This window comes from Dreissena polymorpha, chromosome 2 (assembly GCF_020536995.1).
Source record: "Dreissena polymorpha isolate Duluth1 chromosome 2, UMN_Dpol_1.0, whole genome shotgun sequence".
In the NCBI taxonomy this organism is placed as follows: domain Eukaryota; kingdom Metazoa; phylum Mollusca; class Bivalvia; order Myida; family Dreissenidae; genus Dreissena; species Dreissena polymorpha.
Window position 1 is genome coordinate 99,370,733 of NC_068356.1, and position 27,626 is coordinate 99,398,358.

At 35.4% G+C, this 27,626-nt stretch overlaps 1 protein-coding gene and 1 long non-coding RNA gene across 11 annotated transcripts in view; both read right to left on the bottom strand.

The window, feature by feature from the left end:
* Positions 1–2,721: 2,721 nt before the first annotated feature.
* On the bottom strand, positions 2,722–12,623 carry LOC127868255 (uncharacterized). Of its 5 annotated transcripts, none has more exons than XR_008044030.1 (6): positions 11,381–12,623; positions 9,511–9,716; positions 8,544–8,754; positions 7,907–8,019; positions 6,504–6,715; positions 2,722–5,942 (listed from the first exon to the last, which is right to left on the bottom strand). It is a non-coding gene; the product is annotated as an uncharacterized LOC127868255 (long non-coding RNA). The 5 variants fall into 5 exon arrangements; XR_008044034.1 differs by having other exon boundaries at positions 6,504–6,678; positions 8,534–8,754; XR_008044029.1 differs by having other exon boundaries at positions 8,534–8,754.
* Position 12,624: 1 nt separating this feature from the next.
* The window catches only part of LOC127868247 (uncharacterized), a 235,629-nt gene continuing 220,627 nt past the window's right edge, over positions 12,625–27,626 (bottom strand). For 3 of the 6 annotated variants that reach the window (XM_052409878.1, XM_052409879.1, XM_052409875.1), the window contains 4 exons: positions 19,744–20,102; positions 19,035–19,100; positions 14,455–14,614; positions 12,625–13,333 (listed from right to left, as the gene is read on the bottom strand). In XM_052409878.1, the coding sequence (XP_052265838.1) occupies positions 19,753–20,102 (350 nt within the window). In that variant the 3' untranslated portion in view covers positions 12,625–13,333; positions 14,455–14,614; positions 19,035–19,100; positions 19,744–19,752. Of the gene's footprint in view, positions 13,334–14,454; positions 14,615–18,316; positions 18,401–19,034; positions 19,101–19,743; positions 20,103–27,626 lie in introns of those variants that run through there. The other 3 variants (XM_052409877.1, XR_008044014.1, XM_052409876.1) reach the window with 3 other exon arrangements.

Here is a 27,626-nt window from a genome sequence, read left to right on the forward strand (position 1 = left end):
TGGACAAGAAGTTTTGAAATTTTCACAAAATAGGCCTTATATAGGCATATGTTCAATTTTGTGACCCCCGGGGCAGAGTCAAATTTGACCCCAGGAATAAAATTTGATTTTTTTTGTAGAGGACTATTAGATGTCACTACATACTTAACTTGATAGCCCTAGGCCCAATGGATATGGATAGAAAGATTTTTAAGTTTTCACAAAATAGGCCCCATATAAGCGTATGTTCAATTTTGTGACCCCAAGGGCAGGGTCATATTTGACCCCAAGGGCATAATTTGAACAAACTTGTTAGAGGACTATAAGATGTCACTACATACCAAATCTGGTAGCCCTAGGCCCAATGGTTATGGACAAGAATTTTAAAGTTTTCACAAAATAAGCCCTTAATATAAGCATATATTCAATTTTGTGACTCCCGGGGCAGTTTCAAATTTTACCCCAGGGGCATAATTTGAACAAACTAAGAAGAGAACTATTACATATCACTACATACCAGATTTGGTAGCCCTATGCCATACGGTTATGAACAAGAAGATTTTTAAAGTTTTCACAAAATAGGCCTTATATAAGCATATGTTCAATTTTGTGACCCTCGGGGCAGGATCAAACTTGACCCAAGGGGCATAAGTTGAACAAACTTGGTAGAGGACTATATGATGTCACTACACATCAAATTTGATAGCCCTAGGCCCAATGGTTATGGACGATAAAATGTGTAAAGTTTTCACAAAATAGACCCAATATAAGCATATGTTTAATTTTGAAACCCCCGAGGCAGGGTCAAATTTGACCCCATGTGCATAATTTGAACAAATTAAGTAGAGGACTATAAGATGTCTCTACATACCAAATTTGAGAGCCCTAAGCCCAATGGTTATGGACGAAAGATTTGAAAGTTTTCACAAAATAGGCCTTATAAAAGCAAATTTTCAATTTTTTGACCCCCGGGGCAGGGTAAAATTTGATCTCAGGGGCATTATTTGAACAAATTTTATAGAGGTTCATTCCAGGAACATTCCTGAGAAATTTCATCAGAATTGGACCAGTAGTTTAGGAGAATATGTTTAAAGGAAAAGTTAACGCACGGACGCACGCATGACGGACACACGACCATGACATAAGCATCTCTGGGCATTCGCCAGTGGAGCTAAAAAACAACAAATTTAAATTTAACAAAAACACAGACACAATCGTTATCCCTACCTGGGCTTGAGCCCCTTACCTTTGGATTAAAACAGACTGTCACTGTAAGAGCTTGTTCATCCGAATTTTTACAAAAAATCAAACATTGTATTCATAACATAAACAAACAGAAGCCTTTCAAAATTTCCAAATACTTTGCCGTGTTACTCTTTCTTGTTTTATCAATTTATTATTATTTCTCATACACGCATATGTTTGTTCATTATGATCATGTGTCTATTGTGTTATTGCGCTATCTGATTTACAGTGTTCTTTTAAATATGTTTCAACCTATACCACACAGTTGTAAAAGTCCCTTTAAATACAAAATCGCTATACATGAAGTTCAATGAGCCTATATTCAACATTATAAAGCCCATTATTTCACCCGGAAGTGATCATATGGTCCTATACAAACTGCCAAAGTCAATACAGATGTTGTGTTGTAAGAAGTCAGTTCTACATATTATGCCTATCTTTCTGCAACTGGTGTCAATGTTTTGCTATCTTAAGTCTCCTCAAAGTTATATCTGACGGCTCTACGAGAGATAAGAAGATTGTGCATGTGTGTTTTGTCAATGAAAAATACAAATTGGTGCAGTCTGAAACATGGGCCATGTTCATTTTAAGTGGGTTATTAAAATGTATTAATATATTAGAATATATTTAGCTTGTGTGCTTACACTTTAAAATAAATAAGGCAGTTTATATTGATGTTATGTATTTGTAGGTAGGTTCCGGGTCATATACAAATAGCATAAAACCGTGTTAGAAAATGTATAATACAGCCTAAACAGACCTATTTGTTGAATGTTAATAATCCTTGTAATTATATATTTTTTAAAGATATTCGTAAGTTGTGATAGCTGCCCTCTTTATTTTCAAGGTTGTTAACTTATTTACTTTTACCTGTATAGCAAGTGTACTATAGACAGTATTAAAACAAATATTAATAGAATTGTATGAGTATAGAATTAAGTACGTTCCTACTGATTTAACATATTCGTTTAATAACCATTATTAAGCGAGTTATTTCACCAATAGTACAATAAAAAGCATAAATTAAGCAGCATTAAGGTATTTATATACTGAAAGCTAACATCTTGGCATGACAGTGTTTTACCATACATTCCTCATTTGTTTACCGTTATATTTTACATGTAGTTACATTAATAAACTTAATAACAATGGAAATCCCACATGATTGATATAGACATGTCCAAGACCGTGTTTTAGTTTTAATTATGTTAATGGTTCAAGGTATGTCCTTGGTATTGCCCTGTGTTGTATAGGCAATTAGTCGCTTGTCTTAGGTAAGAGATAAGCGGGTGTAAGTACTGTTTTATCGGATACCGCCTCCGGAGTTTCATTATTCCTATGGAGATTTTATATTTTGTATTGTTGTCAATGATTGATATGGTAAATTATGCATGAGGTTAAAGTGTGCTGGAGGACTAACAGACGGAATGACAGTCAAAATAAAACAAAATGAGCTCCCCATGTTCAATAGAGGCAAGTTATATATAAGTGACAAGACAATCATTCGGGATTTAATTGGCAAAACATGTCGTTTATTGAGAGTTCAACATCAAACTTAGATCGGGAAATACATATCATCAACATAAACATATTTAATTATTTACATACAACTTGTATACATAGAAATGTTGGACAAAAACAACATTATCAGTATAATGATGTTTGTCTTATAAAACACAATTAAATATGCAAGATTATAAACAATATAAAACTCAGGGAGCCAGAACATATAAACATGTTAAAATAAATGCAACAGATGTACGGTTACAGCTAAGATACTATTTTAACTTTTAATATTGAAATCCTCTTAACAGTTATCTCACCATGTTGAAGCTATTTTCACAATTCAGACAGGGATAACCAATCATGAAGTAATTTAGAAAGACCCTGATCAATATGAGGTACACAAGCGATTGCATGGGGCCTACGGATACTTTCCATAGAGATATTATATTTGCTTATTCAAAATGCTTATTTGGAGAAGATGAACATATAAAGACATGATTTTAAAATTGCATTTCATTCTGTATTTCAAATAAAGACAATACTTATATTGTTACAAAATACTTATATTTGTGTTTGGTAATTAACACATACAAGTTAACTAAGATTGTGTTTTTTTCTATGTAACAATTTGATCAACATTTGTCACACAATCTACACACATCAAGCTATGTTTAGCTATTCAACAACGGAACACACATGTTTCATGCATTCAATAAAAGTAAAATAATAACACCCCCAAGTTTAAGGAAATCTGGTCTTAAAACATTTGCTGAACTTAAACAGTGGGATATTTACAAACAAGAGATGTGTTCGTCAGAAACACAGTATGCCCCCTATTGCGCCGCTTTGATTTTTTTTTTACCTTTGACATTGAAGGATGACCTTGACCTTGAACGTCCACCACTCAAAATGTGCAGCTTCATGAGGACGCCGCTTTGAATTTTTTTTTTACTTTTGACCTTGAAGGATGACCTTGACGGTTGGCCTTGACCTTGAACTCACACCACTCACAATGTGCAGCTTCATGAGAACGCTGCTTTGGATTATTTTTTTGACCTTTGACCTTGAAGGATGACCTTGACTAATGACCTTGACCTTGAACCACTCACAATGTGCAGCTTCATAGGAACGCCACTTTGATTATTTTTTTTGACCTTTGACCTTCAAGGATGACCTTGACCTTTTACCACTCAAAAGTGTAGCTCCATGAGATACACATGGCTGCCAAATATCAAGTTGCTATCTTCAATATTGAACAAGTTATGGCCAATGTTAAAGTTTTGGACGGACGGACAGACGCCATAAATTTGACATTTGACTTTGAAGGATGACCTTGACCATCACCTTTCACCACTCAATATGTGCAGCTTCATGAGATGCACATGCATGCCAAATATCAAGTTGCTATCTTCAATATTCAAAAAGTTATGGCCAATGTTTAAGTTTTTTTCGGACAAAAGGACAGACTGACATACTGACGGACAGTTCAACTGCTATATGCCACCCTACCAGGAGCATAAAAATGACCCTAATGAAGGCACTGCACTGACAGCAAGTGTGGGATGGTCAACGTGAAAGGTCAAATGCGCTGTTACAAAACTAAATGAAATGTAAAAAAATTTTATCAGCGTATACACGCACATATATTTATTTAAGTGTTTATTCAAAAAAATCCTTTTAGACTTTAATGTATTTACGTGTTATGTTGAGATGTAAACACAATTATTAATTTACAAAGCAGACATCTTTATTTTTTAAGCAAATAATATTGCTCTCTAATTATTACAAATAGAGACAATTGCAATTTTATACAATTGTTAGCATATGACAACACTTTCCCTTACTGTGTAATTGACTATTTTTTTCTGGTACTGTGCATTATTTTAACAGTTTAATATATATATGAGCATTCACACAGAAAATGTTTTTTTACAAAGGTTTTTACAAACTAAGGTAAACAGTTAGTTTATATTATACAAATGGCAACAATACAAGAATAATTTACATTTAAAATACAATTGTTCTACAGTTGCTTTATGTATAAATGGCAAAATATACCTACAGAATATATACAGTGATCAATAAATCTTGATTAAGTTACTCACTTATTAAAGAGGATACGCATAATGAACTATTGTGTCCAAAAACAAAGTTTAACAATTGTGAGCATACACATCTATGATCTAACAACACAAATTAACAATAATAAGTTTTGACAATTTTCATAAAACTCTTTATTTGTTTTTTTGTTTTTTATAATACTCAGTTTCATTAAAAGCTTTCCCAAACACGCAATAGTCATACTATATTATTTTACAAACAATATCCATTGAAATCAACAAAGTGGTATTTACAGAATCAATAATTTTAGTTAGATTAAATAATTTTTCCCAGAATGTATTATTATTCCAATGAAATAGTATGCTACTAAACAAGATTCATGATCGAATACCGACCCAAATCAGCAAATTGACTAGTATTGTTTTCGGAAGGATTAAAAGACAGAAAAAGCTGAAGTGTAAAAGTTACAAACCTTCGTGAACAATTCATTAAATTAGCTTATCTATATTACGGGTAAAAACAGACAACTGAAACATATCTTATAATATGAAAATACTCCTTTTTTTTTCAATTTTGTCAAAGTTACCAGCATCATTTAAACAGACTTGACAATCTTAGAATATCTTTGATAAAATTGTTTTTCCCATACATTTACCATTATAAGGATCAAAATATGTAGTGAAAAATTCATTATACAGACAAAGACATTGGATATAAATGCAATATGTGTGCTTTAAAAAAAAAATTAACATGCTATTTTTAACCAAAACTTTCAACATAAAGAGACTGACAGCATCATAATTCCCATGAAACATTGGTCAAATAAAAAATAAAATGTAAAATATTGTTTTTCTTTAAAAACAACTTGGCTGTTACACATACAAAATGTGGCTGTTGACATGACTTTCTGGCTTTCCACTTGAATTGTTGTGATGTGTCATTTCGAACTGAACAAGGTCATTCATTTTCACCCGTCATTAAATTAAAAGAGTCAGAGTAAGTGCTGAACAAACCAGGAGGTACGTAAAGACTAGCACATCTAAAAAAGTATTTATCTATGGACTTCTTAGGTTTGACTGGGGTCAATATGGTAACAACTGCTGCAACAGGCTGTGTTTCTGATTGAATGGTTTGATTTCATCAAATGGCATCTGAAAACAAGAAATACTTGTTACTGTAAACGCCAGTATTTCATTTTATTTTTGATACCGATGAAAAAAAACAAGAACAAGCACATGACTTGGTATTTCAAGGTTTTACAACTAATCTGATTTGAATCCATAGAGGAAATGAAGGTCCTGAGACTATCTATAAAATAATAATTGATAATACATATTTATATTGAAGTATGACCATTTTATTACCAAACAATTTGGATTAAGATTTGATGAAGATACATTTTGCCATTGGACTCAAATATCTTTTGAGAAGTAGTAAAAAGGGTTTGCCACCATGCACCCACATTTTACTTTAGTCTCAAAATTCCACTTATGTAAAAGAAAAAGAACCAAAATACAAAAGAAGGCAAGTTCACAGTTTTGCAAATATCTTTGTTTTAATCAAACTAGAAGCAATACTTTTTGAGTTTAGACTTGACATACAAATTCAACAACTGGATGCACGTATGGACGGACACAGGTAAACCTACATGAATCTACACATCTGTGGACATGGGGGCATGCTAAAAACATTCACACGACTTGAATACTCACCTGAGGTTCGCTCTGCATGATCTTTGCAGACCGAGGGTCCTGCACCATGGATATACCAGAATCTTGAGATGATGAGTGCCACTGGTTCATGTGCTGTTATGATGTTCAAAGACGGAGGGTTCCACACCATAGAGATGCCAGTAACTCGAGATGATGACTGTTGCTGGTGCAAATGCTTCAAGAACAAGCTCAACGCTTTGATATCTGGGATTCTGCAATTAAGTATGTCATGTGTCAATTAAGACAACTATTTTTAAGAATTAACTAGCATTTCATAAAAATTATCAAGTATCAAAATGCGGGTTCAACCCTGGCAACACAATACTCTCTCAAGAAGATATTAACTTTAAAAAAACTTGAGCTTTGACACAGAGGTGACGAACTCCCCAACCTGAAGAGCGGATGAAAATAACTTGAAATAGGGAACACCATGCTGAATGTGTAAAACGCACCCATGACCCCGTGACCTAGTTTTTCGCACGGCATGGCCCATGTTCGAACATGACCTACAGATCATCTAAATAAAACTTCTGCCCAAGTTTTTTGAAGAGGGGATGATAAGTGCTTGAAATGGAGAGCAGAGACCAAACTGAAAGTGTAAAACGCATTAAGTGACCCCATGACCTAGTTTTTGGACCAGCATGGTCCATGTTCGATCATGGCCTAGAGATTATCTATATAAAAAGCCTGACCAAGTGTGGTGAAAAGCGGATGATAAGTAATCGAAATAGAGAGCGGACACCAAACTGAATGTGTAAAACGCACTAAGTGACCCCGTGACCTTGTTTTTTGCCCTCATGGCCCATGTTCAAACTTGGCCTAGAGATCATCTAGATACAACTTTTGACCAAGTTTGGTGAAGATTGGATGACAACAACTTGTATTAGAGAGCGGACACTTAATACGGACAGACCGACAAACAGACCGACAAGTACACTCCTGTATACCCCCCTAAACTAAAAGGTACAAACAGCACTGATCCCTCTTTGTAATTCAATGTTAGTTTAAGAACCATATTTACAGTTCATATGGAACATGATTTTGTAAAGAGTGAAAGAGTCAGATATGTTGGTACCTGCTGAGAAATTGTTTGCTGTTGTTGTTGTTGTGGTTTTGAGTTTAATATAACTCTAGATGTTAAATTTTAAATGCAAATTTGAGGGTTTAGCTTTGAACTTGTGCACTGTCTTTACATTTCTATATAAGATAAAGTAGTTTGTGGCTGAACCCTTAAACTTAGATTAGATAAACTGGTCAATTTATTGAAGAGCAGAAACCCAGTTGCTAGTTGTATTGGGTTTTACCTATTGGGTATTTGTGAAAGCAAAAGGTTTAGGCTATTACAACTGGGTCTCCTGAATGCTTTGCACAGTGGCCCCTTTTGCAATGGCAAGGTGACTTACCTATTGATATGCAGAGTTTGATAATGTGAACATCGCTCACTGGGCTTGAACTTGTGAGTATAAAGCCTTTGTGAACAGATAGAGAAACCTTAGGGCATCCAAGGAATGTGTCCCTGTAAACAAAATAATTTAATTGCATTCTGAAATGGCATCAGTTATATAAGAAGTAAATCAATGTCGTTTGAGTGATAACAATATTTAAGAAATAAAGTATGTTTGAAGGATCTTGAAACAAATGGGCTTTAAACTAAACACTTGATACAAACATAGCCTTCTATATATTGTACACTTGATACAAACATTTTGTGTCCCTCTGGAACTAATATTTATTATTATAATAAGATATGTGGAACACTAGAAAGGTGGGACGGACATAAGGATGAAAGTAAGGACGAGTAAAATTGCAGACAAGTACACATGTGTACGCCTCCCCCCCACTGAGCCCTTTCAAGGCAATACAAATGGCGGCTATTATAAATATTTAACACTTACATAAATGATTTGTTTAAGTTAGCAGCCAGGATAGAGTTTTATCAATATTTAACACAAACTGTTTGAATTAAACTAAAATTAAAATGAGTGAAACACTGCATGTTATAAATAGTTAATTACATGTACATTACCAACCTACATGTACCTTATTGACAAGGTAAACTTGGCCCCTGGCCAAGAAAGTATGGAGCCCCAGGTTCAGAGTGGCTCCACCCTGCGGGTAGGTATAGTTGAGCATTTGCCCCAAGGTCCTGGGCCAGGAAGTGTCACTGGGCGTCTGGGACCAGCTGACCATACAGCCTGTTGTTCAGCTAGGTACCGATCTATGATTGCATAGGTTCCTGTAGGAACAGGCTCTTAAAACAAAATCCAAGAATTTAAATAAACGTTGAAAATAAATGACGAAAAGACTTTTAAAATGAGCTGAAGGCTTTTACATAATTATTTTACTAAAATTAAATATAATTTAACAATTCTATTAAAGCAGATTTTTATGCAAGGATAAACTTTTGGTTCAGGGGCTTAATTTTGGTCGAAATTATACAAAACTTAATGCCCTTACCTTCTATGATTAAAATTGATATCAGATCAAGTGCTATTTGCATTTTATGTACTAAGTGTGATCAATGTAAAAGCACATAATTCCCATTTTATGCTAGGAACTTTTCAGGCACATAAAATACTGATGTTAAGTGAACTATACGAGCCTCATTCTGGGAAAATAGGGCTTAATGTATGTGCAGTCTGCACAGGCTAATCTGAGATGACACTTTAATAAGACTATGACACTTTAATAGGACTTTATGTATGTGCAGTCTGCACAGGCTAATCTGGGATGACACTTTAAGCACATACATGAAGCCCCATATCCCAGAACACCCCTAAGATACTACTTATTTTTCTTGTTGCTGCTGCTGCGACTGGGCCATGGACAGAGATGGAGCGAGTCCTGACGCCGAAGTCCCCACCCCAAACCAGAGAATTGCCAACAACAACTGTTGTTGAATGGCGTCAATCGCAAACTGCTCTCCAGGCCTAAGGTTCACATTATTCGAGAACAACATAATGAGGTCAGTCACATTAACGGACGTGTCACGCAATGCCTGCTCTACCTGTTGGATCAGATCGTTTCAGTTTGAGCGACTTGTCCGGCCTAATTTGTCGACGCCCATCATCCAATTGTTGCTAAGCGACATCGATGCTGAGACGGAAGTCGAACTCACCAAGGCTCTGTTGGAAGTGTTGATGAAGCCAACATGGGAGGAGATATTGATAGGAGGCTTGGTAGTCTGACGCAAGATGTCTTCGTGCTGAATTTCTTAATAACGTAGAATCAATTTTTACGCGCACCAACTTGAAATTTTTGGTTTTGTAGCAAGGTGTTATACATGTGTTGTGTATTTATTTTTTGTAAATCAAAAACAGGCATAACTTGAGCAATTTAGAATGTGAGATAGTACACCTTTAATTGTGTGACTATAGAACTTTAAATTTGAGACTACATAATTTTAAATGTGATACTCAGCAATTTAAAATGTGAGACAACACAACTTTAAATGTTACAATCTACGTACTAGTATTTAAGTGTGAGTCTGCACACCTTTAAATGTGACAGTTTATGACTTATACCTGAGACTTAACAACTTTAAATGTGTGACGATACAACTGTATGGCATTTAATAAGAAACAATAGATGTGAGTTCAAAATAGTAATTAAACTTAGTGAAATAAGCAAACTAGAGCTTTGTCACAGATGTGACGAATACCCCCACAAGCCCCATTGATACATAATATTTTGCATGTCGTCTTCACAAAAACAGCGGGCACCATGCTCAATTTTTAAAATGCACTAAGTGACCCCTTGACCTAGTTTTTCACCCAGAAAGGCCCATGTTCTAACTTGGCCTTAAGATCATCTCCATAAAACTTCAGACCAAGTTTGGTGAAGATCGGATGTAAACTACTTGAATTAGAGAGCGGACAACATGCTGAATGTTAAAAATGCACAAAGTGACCCGGTGACCTAGTTTTTAAGGCCCGGAATGGCCCATGTTCAAACTTGTCCTAGAGATATTAGAAAAAACTTGTGACCAAGTTTGGTGAGGATTGGATGAAAACTACTTGAATTAGAGAGCGGACAACATGCAGAATGTTAAAAACGCACCAAGTGACCCCGTGCCCTAGTTTTTAACCCGACAAGGCCCATGTTCGAACTTGGCCTAGACATCATGTAGATACAACTTCTGACCAAGTTTGGTGAAGATCGGATGAAAACTATTTGAATTAGAGAGCAGACACTTAATACGGACCGACAGACAGGCCGAAAGACCGACAGACAAGTTCACTCCTATATTCCCCCCTAAACTTCGCCTGTTATTCTGATAAAAAACTTTTATATGTGCTATAACTAGGGACTAGCTTTGTGCAGAGTTTATTTTAACCATTTTTGGATTGGGACAATTCGTAAAAAATCATAGTGTTTTGAATTTAATTGGAAAATGGTTGTAGATTTTGCTAAACATAATTTAAAAAAATAGAATAAGTGCTATCAAGATAATTGCACAAAGGTTCAACTTATAGAGCTGCATAAGGAAACAAACTCAATTTGTAACCTATTAAAACATTGTTTGGGGTCAAATCTTGAATTGAGAACTTAAGCCAGTAATTATGGAAAAAATAAACTGTTTAAGATTAGGAATGGGACTCAATTTTGGCCCCAATTTCGACAAAATGAATAACACTGTATGATCTTACCTGAAGCTCAAGAAGCTGAGCTGATATGCTGGCCTCGGGATATTGCCAAAGGCTGAATTTGAGTTCTGATTAATTCAATGTTGCAACCTATCAAAACATTCTTTTTCTTCCAGGAAACCATGAATTGAGAACTTAAGCCAGTAATCATGGATATAGACTTTTTGAGATGAGAATTGGGCTGAATTTCGGCCCCTATTTCAACAAAATAATTAACACGTAAGGTCTCACCTGAAGCTCAAGAAGCTGATATGACATGCTGGCCTTGCTGATATTGATAAGAGCCGAGTTTGAGTTCTTCTTTCTTCAGATTGAGAGTCGAAGGGCGTACTGGACCACACAACAAAACTGCTGTTATTTTTCAATGCCTTCTCTTGCATCAATTCAATGCGAGGCCTTTTAGGCTTGGAGTGCTAAGTCCTCATACCAAAACCAGACATGTTCACTTTAAGCACCTTGTTCACAATAGTGGGCGTAATTCGGGCTGTGGCACACCCCATGGATGTATGGATCTCTTAGTGTTTACAACAAGGTCTTTACTGCCTTTCTGTGTCATCATGGATGTATTGTGCTCTGGGTGTTTACAACCAAGTCTTTACTGTCTTTCTGTGTCAGCATGGATTTATCGTGCTCTGGGTGTTCACAGCATAGTCATGACTGCCTTTCTGTTTCCGCATGGATGTATTGTGCTCTGTGTTCACAGCCAAGTAATTACTGCCTTTCTGTGTCAGCATTGGTGTATCGTGTTCTGTGTTCACAACCAAGTCATTACTGCCTTTCTGAGTCAACATTGATGTATTGTGCTCTGGGTGTTTACAACCAAGTCATTACTGCCTTTCTGTGTCAGCATGGATGTATTGTGCTCTGGGTGTTCACAGCGTAGTCATTACTGCCTTTCTGTGTCAGCATGGATTTATCTTGCTCTGGGAGTTCACAGCATAATCATTACTGCCTTTCTGTGTCAGCATGGATATATCTTGCTCTGGGTGTTCACAGCATAGTCATTACTTCCTTTCTGTGTCAGCATGGATGTAGCGTGCTCTGGGTGTTCACAGCATAGTCATTACTGCCTTTCTGTGTCAGCATGGATGTATTGTGCTCTGGGTGTTTACATCATAGTCATAACTTCCTTTCTGTGTCAGCATGGATGTAGCTTGCTCTGGGTGTTCACAGCATAGTCATTACTGCCTTTTTGTGTCAGCATGGATATATCTTGCTCTGGGTGTTCACAGCATAGTCATTACTTCCTTTCTGTGTCAGCATTGATATATCTTGCTCTGGGTGTTCACAGCATAGTCATTACTGCCTTTCTGTGTCAGCATGGATATATCTTGCTCTGGGTGTTCACAGCATAGTCATTACTTCCTTTCTGTGTCAGCATGGATATATCTTGCTCTGGGTGTTCACAGCATAGTCATTACTGCCTTTCTGTGTCAGCATGGATGTAGCATGCTCTGGGTATTCATAACCAAGTCATTACTGCATTTCTTGGTCAGCAAGGATGTAGCGTGCTCTGGGTTTTCACCACCAAGTCATAACTGCCTTTTTGTGTCAGCATGGATGTATCGTGCTCTGGGTATTCACAACCAAGTCATTACTGCCTTTCTTTGTCGGTAACATTGCCAAAAGTCCGTTCTATTATGATATTTTGGCCGCTGAGAGGACAATCTGGGGCAGTCCGTAACCCTATTGTCGTCCAAACTATCAACAGCAGAAGCATCCCACTAGGAAAGCTTACGCTTTTATTGTTCCTTGATTTTCTCCCGTCCATTTTCTGTTTGTCCCATAAAGATTGGAACAAGTTATTGAACTTTTTATTCTTCAGGATATTTGTTGTGATGTCCAACAGCAACAACTGACTGTTAGCGTTACCATAACTACAGCTATAACTTTTCGTGTTTGTAAAACTCGTCCCTCTCAGGCCCACGCGGAACTCTAGCTTAACAGAACTACCCAGGCTTATGTGTGGACAACTTGACGTGGGCATTGTGTTTGTTCAGACCAGAATCATGCTCAGAATTTTCTGCAGAACGGAGTTGTTCAACGATGCTGACTTTTTGAGTCAGGAGGTCAAGGGGGAGGAGTTAGAAGTCAGGGGAGGGGAAGGGTCGTTCTGGACTGGGGCTCCTGCAGGCGGGACTCGTGCGGTTGCTGGGCCAACTCGATATCAATGCTGGTGCTCTGCTGAAAACAACAACAACACAGTGGGTGATAGGAACTTGTAACAAATTATATTATTATCTATATCTATAACAAACTATGCCTCTTGACAGGTTGTGAAGGTTTTCAACAACATGAATTTCTAATCTGGCATTTTATTGGTTCCTTGTTTTTAATAGCATGAAAATAAATACAATTAAGTCATTTTGTACTAAAACAAGAAAAGTGTTGGCTAATGCTATACTTATCTGTACATTTATATCTATTATCTTTACTCCATTTTCAGAGATGTATTTTCATAAGCCAATATGCGGATCACTAATGTCAGAAAGTGTCGTCCCAGATTAGCATGTGAAATTCACATAAGCTAATAAGGGAGGGTACTTTCTGACTAGACTGGATTTTCATAAAGAGGATTATTTGTTCAATGAAAAATACCTTTAAGAGGAAAGTGTTGTCCATGATTAGCCTGTGTGGACTGCACAGGCTAATCTGTGACAACAATTTAAGCACATGCATTAGGCCCCATTATTCCACATCACAGCTTATTTATCTATTAGCCAATTTTTTTGCTGCATAACAAAAAGAAGGAAAACCATCTGGTTTAAAATTATATATTTTTTAATTGTACTTATTCTATTTATCACATTACTTTTAAAATGCCATTAGATATGTTTTATTGTTAATATATATTTCAATAAATGAGAGGCAACAATATTAATATTTGGTTTAAACCTATTTATTTTAGCTCGATTGCATCGAAAGCCTAAGGCTTATATAAACGCTCTCGAGTCCGTTTCCTGGGCCTAGAACCAGTACTTGGTGTCTTTGGGGATGATCTAAAGAACGCTCCCACGGTGGGGATCGAACCCGTGACCTCCCGGTCGCTAGGCGGACACCATATCCATTACACCACAGCGACCTATAATATTAATTAATATTAATATTTAAAAATAATATTAATGTCTCACCAACGTTGCAAAAAACACACACACACATTTTATTTACCATGCCTTTACAGATCTTTGATGGTTAAAATATGTTTAAATTCACACTAGAAAACAGTTTTAAAGTCAATCAACATGTAAGTTGTAAGACATAAAATAATAAATATAACATTAAACAACTGAAGGGCAACAACTCACTGCTGGTGCAGATCTACAGTTCTCTCCCTTGTTAGTTTCAGCTAAAATGTCCTTCATGTTGCAATACAAGGACATGGAAAGGCTGTGTCACCCTCACATCGCTGGACTTTGATTTGGCTGAGCCTTTCACTACTCCGTTGTCTTCTGTGCTTAGCAGTTGCTGTAACATTGAGAAAACCAATATGAAGTCTTTTGAAATAGTAAATTATTAATACACCAGCAATTTTTTTGCCAAATTGAAAAAAGTATCTGTACCACACCAATGAGGAAAATTAGCGTAATAATATCAAACATCGGGAAAATTCTATCTTTTAATTTGGGAATTATAGGTCTTTTTAAATGCATGGAACTTAATAGCAAAAATCCAATCAAAATATATTCTTTGACATGCGTTTTTGTTGAAATGTTCAGTTTCAGTGCTCATTTTATTAGTCCACTTGCATATAAGGAAGTGCCTATAATGTGTACTTTATAAAGATGGAAAGAAAAGGCTTTTTTTCACATACACCTTGAAGTAAAAATTATGTTACAGGCCATTTGCCCTTAATAACTATCATATTACAATACTAGTTTGCCTGTACTTTGTTGACGCCTATAAATCTATATTTTCAAAGTTACCAATAACAAAACAATATTTTGTCCAAGTTATTTTAAACATTAACTGTGTTTGATATGATATTTTGTGAACAAAATACAGCTCAAAATTTTCAATTTTGTGAAAAAATGAGTAGCCAACTCTTAAAATGGCAAACTATGTTAAATTGGGAAATTGTGAGCTACTATTAGAATTGCTCAATATGTATGTTAAATTTGCATTTATATGTACACCGATGTCTCAATTACCAGTTTTTAATCATAGTGGTTTTATACCATATTTGTTCTAATCAGAATTTACAAATACCAACAGACTGGAAGCAGACTGAACTTGAGCCATATTCCGGACAACTGGGCTTAATGAATATGTATAGGACCACATTTGCCTGTGCAGTCCACACAGGCTAACTTGAGACTACACTTTCCACCAAGACATGATTTTTGTTTAGAAATAATTTCTTTAAAGCGAAAATTTCCTCAAAAATGGAAAGCATTATCCCTGATAATTCTGAGTGCGCACTGCACAGGCTAATCTGTGGATGGTACATAACATGCATTAAGCACCCTTTTCCCATAACAAGGCTCACCTGGTATCATCTTGTACAACTCTGTAACAGACAGTAGGCGGATTTACTTTGAGCCTCATTCCGAGAAAACAGGGCTTTATAAATTGTGCACTCAGTGTCTGCCCAGATAAGCCTATACAGCCACACAGGCTTATCAGGGACAACACTTTCCGCTAGACAAATTTCTTTTACTTTACCTTCAATTGGGAATTTTAGAAAGTTGTTTGGGAAAAATACATAGTTCCAGCATTTGATATGGGGCTTATTTTGGCCCCTATAATTGACAAAAAAAAACGATAACACAGTATACACATAAAGAATGTAACAGCTCCTTGCAAACAGGCTCTATAGAACCAAGGCATTCAAAGCTTAACTAAATATCTCACAACTTCATACAAACTCAACACTGTAAACATGATACATAAAAGAAAAGACACAATTTTAACTTCTATGAAATCATATCATATTCTTGTCCACTTCATATTTAGCATTTTTAATACAGAGGTAACACTGTAAAACCATTATAATGCGTTTGGGGCTATTTTTTGTTGATTTTAAGGTTTTACCGATCCACAAATTAATCACAAACACACGGGAAATGAACTGACACAAATTCCTCATTTATTTTTCCAAACTGAGTAATCCACATATTAACTAATAATATGTCCATGAAATACTTTTGTAATCACCAAAATTTGATGAGGAGGAATATCAATGATTTAAGAAATAATCCACGGGTAACCGTTGGTTATTGCAGTAATAATGAACGGTATGGAGTTCCGATGCGTAGGAATTAAACCACGAGGGCGTAGCCCGAGTGGTTTGATAACATGCATCGGAACGACATTACCCGTGGATTATTTCGATTCTAACACGTTTTCATTAATAAGTTATCCGCGATTTAAAGGTTTAGATGAGAATTATATTAACCGAACGTCCTCCACTTTTCCGCGAAACATGACGTCACCACAACAATTACAATCAAATGACGTCGTCTTCATTCATAAAATGTGCGCGGACAATCAAAGTGACGTCACTTTAAACAACCGTTGGTATATCAGGGTATTAACCAACAGTAGTTTTTCTTCTTTGTATATAGAAAACAAGTCACGTGATGTGGGAGAATTTGCAATATACAAACAATTTAAGAGGGTATTTTACCAAATGTAATATACAAACAATTTAAGAGGATATTTTACCATATGTACAATATACAAACAATTTAAGAGGCTAATTAACCTAATGTAAATTCATTATGTTCTTTACCACCTCATCTTTTTGCATCCTTAATAAACAGGAAATACACAAGACGGCGCATTCCTGGTGTATTTATGGATCTGTAAAACGGACCCATACACGAAGCATTTTATTTGTTTTTAAATAAGTGCCTTACCAGGCTTTTTCCGCCCTATGCCACGGGTCCGAAATTCGGCCCCATTCCCAATGCAAATCTGGTCGTTTTTTTCCCAATTGATTTTTTTTTTCCCAATTCCAAAAAAAAAAAAAAAAGAATTTTTTTATTTTTTTACCTTAAAATATATAAGTTTACCTGATCCGGTGTAGAAAATAGGAAGTGTTGCATAATTAAATTATCTGTTTCATTGAATTTATTTTAAAAACTGTAAAATATGTTAATGATTATTTAAGACTTTCCTAATTTTCCTCAAAATCCGGCGCTTCGCACGATTTTTTTCACCTCAAAAAAGGCCAGGCCTTTTCCCCAAATTCAGATTAAAAAACCTGCACTTTTCTCACATTTTCATAATACTTTGTAAAATTTTAATAATAAGTTATCAAAATAGTCGTTATTTACCAGTTAACAGTTCTTTGAAATATAAGAAACACTATTTACATGCGATAATTTTTCCCAATTGAGCCAATTTTGCAAATATTTTTTTCCCAAAATGGGGGTTTTCACGACGCCAAATTCCCAAAATTCCAGTGTGGCGTATTCCCAAAATGGAGCGGAAAAAGCCTTCTTACATGTATTAAAATTACAGTGCTTTCAACAAGAATTTATTCAGGCCCCCCCGGGCCATGGGGGGGGGGGGGAGGGCTGCACCCTACATATGTGGATTTTTTTTTTTACAGAGTGAAATGACGTTATGACAGTGCGTTATGACTCTTCAAGAAACAAGGGCTGTTTGTAAAACATGCATGCCCCCCATATGGGCTGTCCGTTGTAGTGGCAGCCATTGTGTGAATACGTTTTTTGTCACTGTGACCTTGACCTTTTACCTAGTGACCTCAAAATCAAAAGGGGTTATCTGCAAGTCATGATCAATCTACCCATGAAGTTTCATGATCCTAGGCATATGAGTTCTTGAGTTATCATCCAAAAACCATTCTACTTTTTCGGGTCACCGTGACCTTGACCTCTTGACCTCAAAATCAATAGGTATCATCTGCAAGTCATGATCTATCTAATGATGAAGTTTCATGATCCTAGGCGTATGCGTTCTTGAGTTATCATCGGGAAACCATTTTACTATACCGGTTACCGTGACCTTTGACCTAGTGACCTCAAAATCAATAGGGGTCATCTGCAAGTCATGATCAATCTACCTATGAAGTTTCATGATCCTTGGCGTATGCGTTCTTGAGTTATCATCCGGAAACCATTTTACTATTTAGGGTAACCATGACCTTGACCTTTGACCTCAAAATCAATAGGGGTCATTTGCGAGTCATGATCAATGTACCTTTGAAGTTTCATGATCCTAGGCCCAAGCGTTCTTGAGTTATCATCCGGAAATCACCTGGTAGATGGACCGACCGACAGACAGACCGACCGACCTGAGCAAGGGGGGCATAAAAACAGAAATATAGTCATTAACAACGAGATTTAACAAAAATTGTTTTAACCCTTTTCTGCATAGATACGCATAATCCCGACTCGATTGATTCCTTAATACATCCATATGAAACCAAACTTTTCATCTATTACTGCCAACTTACTACTTTTATCGTTGCTACTCATTGCCCGATACTCTCGTATATTCCATTATTAAAAGGACATTCTGATAAATATTTACGATAAAAGTGCTCAAAATTTCCAATAAACACAAACATTCACCATTTGTTGTCAAATTTTGGCATATATGTAACTGTATAAAGATGTGATAAAAAACGTCCAATCGGGGCGTTTTTTTCCACTAAACACGCGTAAATTGTCTGACGTGATGTTCCTGTTTTTATGCATTATAATTATTATATCTCAATCAAATTTCACTTAGATTTATAAAAGTATATAACTATCGTAAAATGATTTTATTCGTATAATTTGATATATTAAAAAGAATGATATTAAATTAGTTTTTTCCCAAATCAATTGACTTTTCACAGGAAAATATTCCAAAACCACAATGGCATTTTTCCCCAAAATGACAAAGAAAAGGTCTGACAACGGGTCTATGTTACCTTCTGCGTAGTCATGTCATTCTTGTCCACCACATCCTCAGCATCCTTGTTCTGACTCAGCAGCCACTGTAGCAGCAGAATAGCTTGATGTATTTCTTGTATGTATATTTAGGAATCAAACAAATTTATAAAAAATGTAATTAACACACACACGTTTATATAAATGTAATGAAAATCAATAACAAATTTTCAACAGCATAAAACATGGCAAATTAATAAATCTCACATCAAGTGTTACATTTCTGTAAACATTGCGTACAATATCAATATATGCTCCTCCAAAGATTACTTAAACAATTTCATATTTTATAAAAAAAGTATTCATCCATATACATTTCTTACATGGCATGGTGTTTATAGAAATGAAAGTCTAAAAATAGCCTCAGTTGCTATGTACATGTGCATCTATGTAGAAATATTAATTTTTCTGTTGAAATGCTTTGTTTTTTTCATGCACAGTTTACAAGAACTAAATGTTAGGACCATAATGACACAAACGTAATGACAACATAACATAATATGCATTACATCTTATGTTCCAACAAAAACCCTCACATTGTGTAATCAGATAACAATATGTGTACATAAATCATTTGTATCTTTAACTACCCACTTAATGTTGTATTGTAACATCACACACTATGTTCGTATGCTAAACAACACATTGTCATTGAAATACTAATCACTAATTACAACAGCTAATACATACATGTACACACTATTCCACTCTGAACACCAGGATGGTGTCGTCCCACTGCTGTCCCACAATGATGGATGATGTGGTGCTGCTGTAGCAGACTGACCATGGGTACCTCACTCCATCCTCCTCAGTAGCCAGCGTAGCCAGCTTACTCTCTCCCTCCCAGCCCACCTGTAGTACAGTGTAGGACCAGTTTCCACAGACCAGCACCTGGCCTGCAGGGGTCACATGTAGACCATATGGGACATATAGTGCTGGGTCTGTGTATGTAGCCAGGAGTGTGCCATCCCTGGCCAGGGTGAGAAGCTTGTCCCAGTCGCTGGTGATGTACAGCCTGTCTCCTGTGGGACTCACAGCACACTTGTATACTGCAAAACAGAGTAACATCAAGATATTGAATTACTGTAAATGCTAAATAATCTTATTAAACAGACTGCAGTGATATTGTATTACGCATATGTTGCTATAAAGAGGCCTTTACACATCTCAAATATATGCATACATTTCAATGATTCAATAGTTAAGCGTGACAATAAACTTCAGTAGCAGAGCTATTGTGATAACCTTTGACATGTTGACATGCGACTGGTGAGTAAGATATGAATTGAAGCAAAACAATTACACAGATGGAAACAATTACACATACAGAAACAATTGCGCAGTTTAATCAACATGTTTATACCATGTTACTATGTGCAGCATGAATAGATTTCCCACACATGTATACATGTGATAACTATGTACTGAAATTAGTGAAATCGACCAAAGCAGACATAATTCATACATGTGCCGTGTTACAACGTTATTTGTGTTTTTCAAGTGTTTATAACAAAAAAAAATAATATTTAAAACAGCAGTTATCGACACTTTTCTAGATAGTTAGTTACCAAACCAATTTCAACAGCAAAATGTTTAAATGAACATAGATCTACTACTATAATTGCAATGAAATTAATACATACATTTGAACACTTCATAAAAGAATACAACCACAAGAGTACCTTTGTTATGGTGTTATGAAATTATTCAATTTATCAAAGATATTGTACATGTACAATCATTTAAAAACCACAAAATTAAGACAGGGTCAGAAAGTGTCTCACTTCCAGGAACTCAGTTTCTATTTATAGACATGTCATGTAGTGACAGTCAAAATATTTCATTACTCATGTTTATAAATCAATATTTCTGAATCTTGTTTTGGCTACAATGCACTGTAGTATTCAAAGGGCACATATGAATTATAGAACAAATATTTTATAATACATCAGCAGGTTTTCTGCTATGACATCCGACTGTTATTTTATTTTCATCTCACAAAGTATATAACTATAATTTATATGATTAAAAAAAAACAAGATAAAGGCCATATGAGTCAATTTTTGTTGATTAAAAAAATAAATCCCAATTCGGTTCATTAAGTCGATAAAATTTTTCCAATTTGTGATTGTATGGATTTAAAACAAGAGCACAGCATAACAGGTGCCAACGCTCGGCTGCGAAAGCTTGTTTATGTATATATTTATGTAGATATAATTTTAACTCAACATGCCTCTAGTTCAAAGATTCTTAAGATTAACAAACACTTTTTTAATATGGACGTGAATTGTTTTTGTGAGAACAAAACATAACATACTTTATGTGGTAGGACTAGGAAATTAATATTAACTTTATTGAAAACCATTCAAATTAACATTAAGATTAATGTATGTATAATAATAAACTTATTCATTTTAGCATCCAGGCTTATTGAGATACTCTCAAGTCTGTTTCCTGGGAAGAACCAGTACATAGTGTTTTTGTAAAGATCATGAGAACCCTCCCCAAGTAGGGATCATACCTGTGGCCTCCCAATGGCTAGGCAGGCACCATATCTACAATGCCACAACAAGATTATTAAACGATTCAATATCTAAATAAATAAATAAATATATATAAGATTCATGCATTTCATTTATGCCAGGTCACATGCTGATGACACCAGTCGGTGATGGCAGCTCTGGAAGTGTCGGTGGACAGGCATCTCCTGACGAGCATGAAATCACCACAAATAACAAGCAAGAGGACCATGATAGCTATGTATTACTCCACTGCTGAAGAAAAGGCTGATACAAATATTCTTGGTATGTGCAAATACTTAAATATAGGCCCTATTTAAGCACATGTACACTTTTGTGACCCCCTGGGCTGGGTCAAATTTAACCTCAGGGGCATAATTTGAGCAAACTTTGTAGAGGACTACTATATCTCACTACATACAAAATGTGGTAGCCCTAAGTCCTAGAGTTTAGGACAAGAATATTTTAAAAGTTTTCAAAAAATAAGCAAGATATGAGCGTATATAATGTTCAATTTTGTGACCCGCGGGTCAAATTTGACCCAAAGGGCATAATTTGAACAAACTTGGTATAAGAGGACTATAAAAATGATGTTACTGCATACTAAATTTGGTAGCAATAGTCCGAATGGTTTTTGACAAGATTTTTTTTTTAAAGATTTCACACAATAGGCGCTTTATAAGCGTTTATTCAAATTTGTGATCCCCAGGTGCAGGGTCAAAGTTGACCCAGAGGCATTATTTGAACAAATGTGGTAGAAGTTTATTAAATGTCTATACATACCAAATTTGGTAGCCCTAGGCCCAATGGTTATGGACAAGAAGATTTTTAAAGTTTTCACAAAAAAGGCCCCATTAGTGTATGTTCAGTTTTGTGACCCCGCGCAGGGTCAAATTTGACCCTAGGGGCATAATTTGAACAACCTTGGTAAAGAAATATTAGATGTCACTACATACCAAATTTGGTAGACCTATGCCTTGTAACACTTTTGTCCTAGTAAGCTGACTGAACTCAATTCAAACTATCATACATGTAGGGATGCTCTTAAGCCTTGGTTATATGGCGGTCAGACCGATGTTAAAACAGTCACAAACTGCTTGTTTACTGGGGTTAGGAAAAAATACTCCAATTTGACAGGGTGATAGAAAGTTTTGTTTACTTGCTGAGATCACGTTTTCTGGAACATGACTGGTTATATAAGCATTTATATAAGCATTAGTATAAAAGAGGGGTATTTTTAAAACACATCGAGCCATTATTGATAGCAACTCGCACAGTAAACATTATAATTTTACGGCTTTACAGTAAGTGCAGGAGAGACGGACATTTACTTTCTGGACGGATTATATTTGTGTTGGATTATCTTGTTTGTTTCTTGTTTTGATCTTGTTCAATTTCTTAATAAGAATTACATACATTTACAATACAAATAAGAATAATATGCATTTACAATACAACATATACAAACATTTTAAACAAGAATAAAAGACTATATATGCTATAAAGACTTGTTGCTTTCTTTCGCAAACTGATGAGTAGTTAAACGAACCTGGAACATTTAAGTCAAAACAAAAAATTACACAACGCAACTTAAACGAACCTTTGAACACTAATATATTCACATAAGGGTAGAAGTGCCACAGCATTGTGGCTAAAGGACAAGAAGATTTTTAAAGTGTTCACAAAATAGGCACTATATAAGCATATAATCGATTTTGTGGCCCCCATGGCAGGATCAAATTTGACCCCTGGGGCATAATTTCAACAATCTAAATAGAGGACTATACAATGTCACTACATACCAAATTGTGTAGCCCTAGGCCTAATGATTATGGACAAATTTTTTTTTTAAGTTTTCACAAAATAGGCATTATATAAGCATTTGTTCAAATTTGTAACCCCTGGTGCAGGATCAAATTTGACCCCAGGGATAAAAATTTGAACAGATTTGGTAGAGGACTATTAGATGTCACTGTAACATACCAAATTTGACAGCCCTAGATCGGATGGTTATGGACAAGAAGATTTTTTTAAGTTTTCACAAAAAAGACCTTATATAAGCATATGTTCAATGTTGTGACCCCAGGGCACGGTCAAATTTGACCCAAGGGATACAATTGGAACAAAGTTGGTAGACAACTATAAGATGTCACTACATACCAAATTTGATAGCCCTATGCCCGATGTTTATGGACAAGAAGATTTTTAAAGTTTTCACAAAATAGGCTCCATATAAGCGTATGTTCAATTTTGTGACCCCCAGGGCAGGGTCAAATTTGACCTGAGGGGCATAATATAAACAAACTTGGTAGAGGACTATAAGATGTCACTACATACCAAATTTGGTAGCCCTAGGCCCAATGGTTATTGACAAGCCCTTGATAAGCATATATTCAATTTTGTGACCCCCGGGGCAGTTTTAAATTTGACCCCAGGGGCATATTGAACAAACTAAGAAGAGAACTATTACATGTCACTACATACCAAATTTGGTAGCCCTATGCCATACGGTTATGGACAATAAGATTTTTAAAAAATCCCACAATAGGCCTTATATAAGCATATGTTCAATTTTGTGACCCTCGGAGCAGGGTCAAACTTGATCCCAGGGGCATAATTTGAACAAACTTGGTAGAGTACTATAAGATGCCACTACATACTGAATTTGGTAGCCCTATTATGGCCCAATGGTTATTGACGAGAAGATTTGTAAAGTTTTCACAAAGTAGACCCTATATAAGCATATGTTCAATGTTGTGACCCCTGGGGACGGGTCAAATTTGTCCCCAGGGGCATAATTTGAACAAATTTGGTAGAGGACTATTAGATGTCTCTACATACTGAATGTGATAGCCCTATGCCCAATAATTATGGATGAGAAGATTTTGAAAGTTTTTACAAAATAGGCCTTATATAAGATTTTTTTTATTTTGTGACCCCTGTGGCAGGGTCAAATTTTACCCCAGGGGCATAATTTGAACAAATTTGAAAGAGGTTTACCCCAGGAACATTTCTAAAAAATTTCATAAGAATTGGACCAGTAGTTTAGGAGAATAAGATGTTTAAAGGAAAAGTTAGCGCACGGATGGACACACAGCGGACACATGACCATGATATAAGCCCCGCTGGCTTTTGGCCAATGGAGCTAAAAATCAGAAATAACCATCAAATATGTTAATGCCTCAGACGATAAAATCATGTTTTATACTGGCTTGCCAACTTTCGTTATTTTTAATTCTTTGTTTTTGACATTGATTGAATTTGGTGCCTACGAATTATGTTCTGAAACACTGAAAACTGTTAAGATTGAGAAGGGCGTAAAAAAAGTTGACCTGTTGATGAGTTTCATAGACATAATAAACAAATTATTTGAATTGTGATGCAACAAAATGAAACAAGAGCACCGCCTTGCGGGTGCAGACCGCTCATCTATTTTCTTTTTACAGGTGAAGGGACTCTCATTTTCAATCACAAAGGAGGGATGGGTGGAGTGAAGAGGGTTGTATAGTGTGAGGGTGTGGACAACCAGACAACTAGAGTTATGCAACTTGTCCTTTTACTGTACCCTTATGATAGTTTGCGAGTGTTCCAAGTATGAAAGCAATATCTTTGATACTTTAGGGGTAAAGTGGACCAAAACACAAAACTTAACCAAATTTTCAATTTTCTAAGTATAAAGGGCCCATAATTCCGTCCAAATGCCAGTCAGAGTTACATAACTTTGCCTGCACAGTCCCCTTATGATAGTTAATAAGTGTTGCAAGTATGAAAGCAATAGCTTTGATACTGTAGGAATAAAGTGGACCTAAACACAAAACTTAAACAAATTTTCAATTTTCTACGTATAAAAAGGGCACATAATTCTGTCAAAATGCCAGTCAGAGTTACATTACTTTGCCTGCACAGTCCCCTTATGATAGTTAGTGTTGCAAGTATGAAAGCAATAGCTTTGATACTTAAGGAATAAAATGGACCTAAACATAAAACTTAAATAAAATTTTCAATTTTCTAAGTATAAAAAGGGCACATAATTCTGTCAAAATGCACGCCAGAGTTATCTTACTTTGCCTGCCCAGTCCCCTCATGATAGAAAGTAAGTGTACCAAGTTTGAATGCAATAGCATTGATACTTTCTGAGAAAAGTGGACCTAAACGCAAAACTTAACCAAAATTTTCAATTTTCTAAGTATAAAAAGGGCACATAATTCTGTCAAAATGCACGCCAGAGTTATCTAACTTTGCCTGCCCAGTCCTCTCATGATAGCTAGTAAGTGTACCAAGTTTGAATGCAATAGCATTGATACTTTCTGCGAAAAGTGGACCTAAACGCAAAACTTAACCAACGCCAACCTCTTCATTGCAAGTACTGTATTGATAAATAAAACATTTATTAATTTTGAATGAGTTGTATCTTTTCATTGTATTGTTGTTCTTTGAGTGCTTTTATACAGTCACATATGACAGTAACATATACTTTCAAATCACATATATCACAGGCCATATAAGTATAGATTGATATATGTATCACAACAGTCCATATTTATTTCCCAATTGATTAAAACTAAACAATTGGCCATGTGTTTATATAATGAACCAACAAAGACTTGAAGAATAATATGAAAATAGTTTTTATTGTTACTGTGCCCATATACATTTATAAGTGTATTTCTTTGATGTCAAAGTGAAACACTTCAGGTATCTGTAAAAAAACTGTTGGAAACTTTTTTGGTTCATGATAAATGAGCATATATCTAATTACATAATTTTGCAGGCATTTCTAAAAATTATGGGATACATAGATATTGCTCATTTTTAGAATTTTCTACTTTTACCACATTTATTCCTAATTTTAATTGTATCTCTATTGATGGTTTTACTATATATATGAAGAACAAAAACTAAGGAGACACTCATCGAAAATATTCATAATCCAAGCAATTTAATTTCACGTGATTAAATCATTATCAGTAAAAAACATTAATATTAACCGACTGGAAATGAAATCAGAATCTTAAAGCAAGCAGACGAATAAGGCATTTACTCAATAAGTTAACTCTTTTTGGGAGGCACAAAACATATGATCTAGAAAGACATTCTCCTAACAAAGATGTCGTTCGTGCCTCAACATACAACATCTCTGCAGCGGGCTCAATTCCAGAAATCTTGGCGAAACACATCGAAGTAATTTTACGCTCTTTCATGGAAATATTTAGGACACCAAGCATAATATTTTAAGTAATTACCTTTAAAAACTGCATATGTTGTTAATTTATCGAGATATTAAATAACAATTATGAGAACAATTTTCATGCCCATTTACGCAGATAGCATCACTCCGCTAAAATGTAAACAAAGGCCGCAAGTGTTAATCTACAAACACATTGAAAGTTTCGTGTATGTTTATGTTAAATGTGTAACCAAATGAAATAGCTAATTATGGGAACATATCGTAAGTTTGCAATTTGGATAGATAGATAATAATTATTTTTGATAATTAATAGTGTATCATTGTATGAAGATAATGATCAATGTTTTTGTTTTGTTTTGTTCTGCTTATTTGGCTAGGCTGGTCTTTATTATTGCTCTGTCATATATTTGTATACTACCATGTGCTTATTAACCTCTTTGCCATGCTTATTTTATGTTTTTAATTGTCTTCATTAATTTGTAGGCTTACGGTTTAGATTAGCGTAAATCTCTCAGTTATTATTTATTACTGTTAGTTGCTTATCATTTTGCTTTATCTTTTGCTTTGTGTTGCTTATTTGGCAAGGCTGGTCTTGGTTATTGCTCTACCTCATATATATATATATATACTACGTGCTTCTTAGGCCAGCATTTTTTTATTATTTGTTTTACGGGAGCGCCCGACCCTATTTTTCGACAAATAACAATAAAAATAAAAGTAACTTTCGTTTTGTTTATTTACATTTCACTCGCTGACCTGGTATTTTATACAAAACTAGAAAAAAAAAATTGCAGAGATTGCCAAAGTGTTGTTCAAAATTTGTTTATAATACGGGCTGTTTTGTTGTGCCAAGTCGACTTGTAAAG